This window comes from Daktulosphaira vitifoliae, unplaced genomic scaffold, assembly GCF_025091365.1.
Source record: "Daktulosphaira vitifoliae isolate Bord-2020 unplaced genomic scaffold, ASM2509136v1 Scaffold_1, whole genome shotgun sequence".
Lineage (NCBI taxonomy): Eukaryota > Metazoa > Arthropoda > Insecta > Hemiptera > Phylloxeridae > Daktulosphaira > Daktulosphaira vitifoliae.
Window position 1 is genome coordinate 62216588 of NW_026099572.1, and position 6295 is coordinate 62222882.

The 6295-nt window shown below is 33.0% G+C and overlaps 1 protein-coding gene across 3 annotated transcripts in view; it reads right to left on the bottom strand.

The window, feature by feature from the left end:
- Positions 1-518: 518 nt before the first annotated feature.
- The window catches only part of LOC126895336 (uncharacterized), a 7581-nt gene continuing 1804 nt past the window's right edge, over positions 519-6295 (bottom strand). The window contains exons 2-6 of one of the 3 annotated variants that reach the window (XR_007701635.1): positions 3746-3823; positions 3591-3659; positions 2551-2619; positions 2357-2489; positions 575-684 (exon numbers count right to left, since the gene is read on the bottom strand). Coding sequence is in view for 2 of the 3 variants with exons in the window: in XM_050667093.1 (XP_050523050.1) it covers positions 602-684; positions 2551-2619; positions 3591-3659; positions 3746-3823 (299 nt within the window). In the remaining variant the exon portion in view is untranslated. Of the gene's footprint in view, positions 685-2356; positions 2490-2550; positions 2620-3590; positions 3660-3745; positions 3824-6295 lie in introns of all 3 variants that reach the window. The other 2 variants (XM_050667093.1, XM_050667095.1) reach the window with 2 other exon arrangements.

Genomic DNA, 6295 nt, shown 5'->3' on the forward strand with positions numbered 1-6295 from the left:
TTGACCTCTGGACTTGTCTTCGTGGTGAAAGTTGACATCAAAGTTAATAAAAAATTACGATTTTTGTAAAATAATTTTTTTTTATATTTTTAACTTAATAATGCTCTAACTTTTTCAAAAATGAACATATCAATATAAATTTTTTTTATATAGATGCTTGATGTCTTTACTTATCATTTGGTATATTTTTTTTGTAAATCTGACACTTAACCTGCCCACAGGGGGGGATTTAAAAATTTTCATTCGACATACTTTGTCTTAATCGAGATATTAATAAGGAACCATCAGATCAAGAAGCTTTTGGAATAAAACACCAATTTTTTTTAAATTAAACACTATCTAAAGATTTGCATCGAAGCGTTTATTTTTGATAGTGATTTTAATCATTGTCAGATATCATTATACTTGATCCAACTATGCCACGTCACCACTGTGCCGCGACCCCCCTGTGCTGGGTTTTTTTTTTATATTTCGTTTAATTAAATAGATTATAATAAATTCATCACTTTGTTTCAATAAGCAAAAATACACAATTTTTTATTAAAACAATCTTAACAAAATTTTAGACACAAGTTTATAAATTGTTTAAGGATTTGAGATATTAAATGTACTTATTAAATGGTGCCATACCCTTAGGATATTCAATTAGTATGACTGAATCATCTTTCAATTCACATTCGACATCTAATTTTAAACAAAAATAAATTGTTAAAAAAAGAGTTGTGAATACATCTTTCGTACTGATTGAATAAAATAATAGTACATAATTTTATAACCGTAGTGACAATGTTCAAAAAAAATGTCGGTTTTGTACGGTTAAAGCAAAGTTTAAACTTTTAAACATTTTGGTTTCGCGAGGGAGTCTCGCCAGGCAATTCATGACTTTCTGGGCCCGAACTTTAGACGTTTGTCTATGAAAAGGCCCAGATAAGTTATGGAGTCCATAAGCGGGATCTCCACCCCCAGCACGGCGAGCCGTGGAGGAGTGAACTTGTACCTGCCCGTGAACAAGACCGCTTCCGTGTTGTCCAGGGCGAGGCTCAGTCCACTCCCCTCCTGCTGGATCCAGGTGGTGACTGCGCTGAGCGCGCATTTCACACGAGATCCAGCCTCCTCGGACGAGGCGCCTTCCGCCACCACCATCGTGTCGTCCACACAGCAGACGACACGCACGTGCGGTGGTAGTGGAACGCGGAACACCGCGTCGTACGCGATGTTCCACGGCAGAGACCCGAGAACTGACCTTTGCGGGACGCCTCCCGTAACAGGTCTGATTCTCGGGCTCGCGGCGCTCTCGTAAGAGATGACCCGATTGCTAAAGTACGATCGGATCATCCGCCCGAGGTAAGGAGGCACCCGAAACGCGTCCAGCGCTCCGAGGCTGTGACCATCGCACGGAGTTAAACGCGTTTCGGATGTCCAGGCTCACCGCCACCCCGAAGCCCTGCTCAGTTTTGGCCATGAGGGCCAAGTCCCTGAAGAGGGAGGCCGCATCGTCCGTCGAACTCCCCATCCTGAAACCATACTGGCCGCTCGAGGATCTTCCCCAAGTCGTCCAACATGCAAAGCGGTCGGTACAACGAGGGGAGACCCTCGGGCTTGTCACCCTTCCTCAGAAGCACCAGCCTGGCCTTCTTCCACTTTGTGGGGAATTCACCTGCCTCTCGGAAGGTTCGTGACGGCGCGTATCCAATCCGGGGCGCGGTCGTGGACCAACCCCCACACCCGGTTTGAAATCGCGTCGGGGCCGGGTCACGCGCCACCGCGTCAGCTACCTCTTGGCTGGTGAATTCCACCACCGACACGTCGTCCCCGAACGCCGGGGGAGGCAGCGGTGGATGTGTCGGAAAGAGCGTGTCTACCGCCCTTTCCAGCACTTCCGCCTCCAGCTAACCGGAAGCCGATGGACCGCGGAGCTTCCGAATAACGACCCGATAGGGTTTCTACCACGACTTTACGAGTTCGGCCCAGTATTTCGCTTTGGCCCGCCTGATGGCGAGCTTCAGCTCTTTGTGGGCCGACCTCGGGTCCCGCGGCCGACGGTTGGAGCGCGTCATGGCCCTCCTGATCCTGACGCACTCCTCACGCCTGGCCACCACCTCGGCATTCCACCAGTGGACTGGCGATCCGCGAGTCGACGGCGGTCGTTTGGCCGGAAGGGCGAATTCGCAGGCTGCGACCACCCTCCGGTCCAACTCCTTCGCCGCTTCGATCGCGGAGAAGTGTCGGTCCGGTCCATGGTAGACCTAATGTTGAGAAGCCAGGAGGAGTGGTCACTGGTCCAGGCATAAAAGAATAAAGATTATTATGAAAAAAAAATTAATAAAAATACCTTTTTACTTATTATAGTTCTTACTTATACTTATTTTATTGTCTACAACCAGTTCATAGAATTAAAGCGTTTTATGATAATAATGTATAGAATATAATTTTAAATTATTTTGTCTTTCGTACATATCGCTGAGTAAATTTTGTAGTTATATTGATTCCTAATTATAATAGCATATTATAAAAAAATGAAAGTATTATAGTGCATTATAAAATTATTACTTTCTTGTTTAATGTCTTCTTTTATCTCTACAACATTCGTATGTAGTAAAGAAGGATATTTTGTAATACCTGGACATAATAAAATAGTTGTTAGATCAATTTAAAAACTATTTAGATTAAAAAATAGTAGTACTATGAAGTATTAGAGAAACTTTACCATGTTGCTGAATTTCTAGTTCTATTTTATACTTATTTTATGAATTATACATAAACCTTTCATATGACATAGTTTTTGTAAAAGAGTAAAAGAGTAAAGAATAGAAGTTTTTCAACTTAACTTTTGAAAATGTTCTGAAAATACTCCGACTTTTAAATATGTAAAGTTACAGATGATGATAAATTCTACAAGTTCAAAAAAAAACATTTTTCTCGACACCTTTTCTTCTATTGGGAATTGGCTGCCGAATTGAACGAAAAATGTTATTTTTATGTAAAAATCACTGTTTAATGTGTTAATATANTTTTTCTCGACACCTTTTCTTCTAATGGGAATTAGCTGCCGAATTGAACGAAAAATGTTATTTTTATGTAAAAATCACTGTTAATGTGTTAATATTTTCATACTTAACCGTGCTATAACTAAATTAAAAATTAATAAAGCAAAATAATTTTTTTTTATTGAAATCTTATGTATTGTCCTTTTATTTGATATACATTTTTAAAAAATCTGACCATTTATCTTCAAACAGAGGGAGATTCTAAATTACAATTTTTACACACAAGTTAAACTTATTGAGATTAAAAAATAATGTAGTGTCAAGTATTAAAGAAACTTTACCATGTTGCTGAATTTCTAGTTCTAATTTATACTTATTTTATTGTCTACAACCAGATCATAGAATTAAAACATTTATAATAATAATGTATAGAATAAAATTTATTCTATTATTTTAAAACTGTTTTAGCTTTCATACAAATCGCTGAGTACATTTTGTAGTTTTCCATAAAATATGGACAACGTATTATGGATGAGTATATTGATTCCTAATTCTAATAACACAAAAAATTAAAAGTATTATAGTGTATTGCAAAATTATTACTTTCTTGTTGAATGCCTTCTTTATTCTCTACATCATTGGTATGTAGTATCGAAGGATATTTTGTAAGATCTAGACATATTAAAATGGTTGTTAGATCAATTTAAACTTATTTAAATTAAAATATAGTGTAGTGTCAAGTATTAGAGAAACTTTACCATGTTGCTGATTTTCTTCTTGCGCATTTACTTCATTGGTATTTTGTACAAAATTTATTGTAAATTTTTGTGCGATATCTAAGTATGTTTAAAACAAATTATTTTAAATAAAAATAGCATTTCATAAATAAATTCTAAAAGTTCAATAAAAAAATTTTTCTCGACACCTTTTCTTCTAATGGGAATTGGCTGCCGAATTGAACGAAAAATGTTATTTTTATGTAAAAATCACTGTTTAATGTGTTAATATATTTTTACTTAACCGTGCTATAACTAAATTAAAAATTAACAAAGCAAAATNAGCGTGCTATAACTAAATTAAAAATTAACAAAGCAAAATAATTTTTTTTGATTGAAATCTTATGTATAAACTTTACCATGTTGCTTATTTTCTTCTTGCGGATTTACTTCATTGGTATTTTGTACAAAATTTTATATTCCATGAATTCCATAATGAATTAAAATCTAATTTTTTTAGTACACAAAATGGCTTATTTACATCTAGTTTAAGACGTCTTGAGTATAATAATTTCGCGATAGTCACTAATATATCTCTAATTGAATCCGATTTGTTTTTCAACACAGTCAATAAAGATTCATCTTTCTGTATTTTTGTTAGTATACTGCTTAAAATAAAACGGGTCTTTTTCAGGGTGTTCAAGGGTCTATAATGATATTTTTCTATTGCGTATAAAGCTCCTTTCATATATTTTGCCATTGGAACCATTTCAATCATTTTTGTTAAAAGTGTGACTGTACAATTATACGCAGTATCATTGCCAGAATATAATAGAACAGAGCATTGTTCTTGAAATTTAATTAATGATAAGAGCATTAAATTTAAATCATAAGCGTAAGAACATCCAAGGAATATCGTTGCTTGCCGTATGAAATTATTACAATTATATATTGTTACAGGTTCAATAAATAAATTTTTCAGTTCATAGTGTTTGCCTGAATAATTAATTAATTCAACATCATTTATATTATTCCATCCTGGTTGACGTAGAAAATCATTTATGATGACCGCATTTTCTTTTTTAGTAAGTGTTCCATCAGTATGTAAAAAAGCGAAAATTATACATAAGTACACTTGAATATTAAGTATTAATACCATTTTGATTTTTGAAAAGTTACCATTCAATTTTAGATTCGATGCGAATCTGAGAAGATATTAATTTTACCATAATGTGATTATATATTATTTTTGATATTATTGTGCCTCTTACTTTTTTTTCTCAACTTTCACTGGACTGATTATTTAAACGATGAGTCAAAAAATCCCAAAAAGTATATAATTGAAGACATTACCCTTAAGAATTAAAAATTTTTCTTTCGTTCTCCGTAAGTGGTGAAAATCCCCCGAAAATTACTATTTTTGAAATCAGTAAATTTCATCATTTTTTTTTTTTTAATTACCTTAACTTATTGAAAAATTACCGAATCTAAAAAATTCTGTTTTATAATGAAATCTTAGATATTTCCTTTTCATTTGATATAATTTTTTTGATAATCTGACCCTTTGCCTGGCACAAGGGGAATTGTAATTAGTAATATTTGCACATTAAACTTTTTTAACTTATGTTTTGAAAATGTTCGGACAAAACTCCTAGCTTCAAACATATGTTTAAATAACTAATGATATGAACTATAAGTCAAATAAAAAATTCTCGTCGACTTATCTTCTATGTGAAAATAGTGGCCGTAATTAAAAATCATGCAATTTTGGTGTAAACATTTTTTAACTTTATATTACTTAAACTTTTCGAAAAATGTATGGATTAATTAAATTGTTGTTCTAAATAAATTATATATAAACCTTTCATATGACATACTTTTTTTTTTAAATCGTACCATTATCCTTTATACAGAGGAGGTTTTAATTTTTTAAATTTCGAGTAAAGAGTAGAACTTTTTCAACTTAACTCATGTTCAAAAAAAAACATTTTTCTCGACACCTTTTCTTCTATTGGGAATTGGCTGCCGAATTGAACGAAAAATGTTATTTTTATGTAAAAATCACTGTTTAATGTGTTAATATATTTATACTTAACCGTGCTATAACTAAATTAAAAATTAATAAAGCAAAATAATTTTTTTTGATTGAAATCGTATGTATTGTCCTTTTATTTGATATACATTTTTAAAAAATCTGACCATTTATCTTCAAACAGAGGGAGATTCTAAATTACAATTTTTACACACAAGTTAAACTTATTGAGATTAAAAAATAATGTAGTGTCAAGTATTAAAGAAACTTTACCATGTTGCTGAATTTCTAGTTCTAATTTATACTTATTTTATTGTCTACAACCAGATCATAGAATTAAAACATTTATAATAATAATGTATAGAATAAAATTTATTCTATTATTTTAAAACTGTTTTAGCTTTCATACAAATCGCTGAGTACATTTTGTAGTTTTCCATAAAATATGGAAAACGTATTATGGATGAGTATATTGATTCCTAATTCTAATAACACAAAAAATTAAAAGTATTATAGTGTATTGCAAAATTATTACTTTCTTGTTGAATGCCTTCTTTATT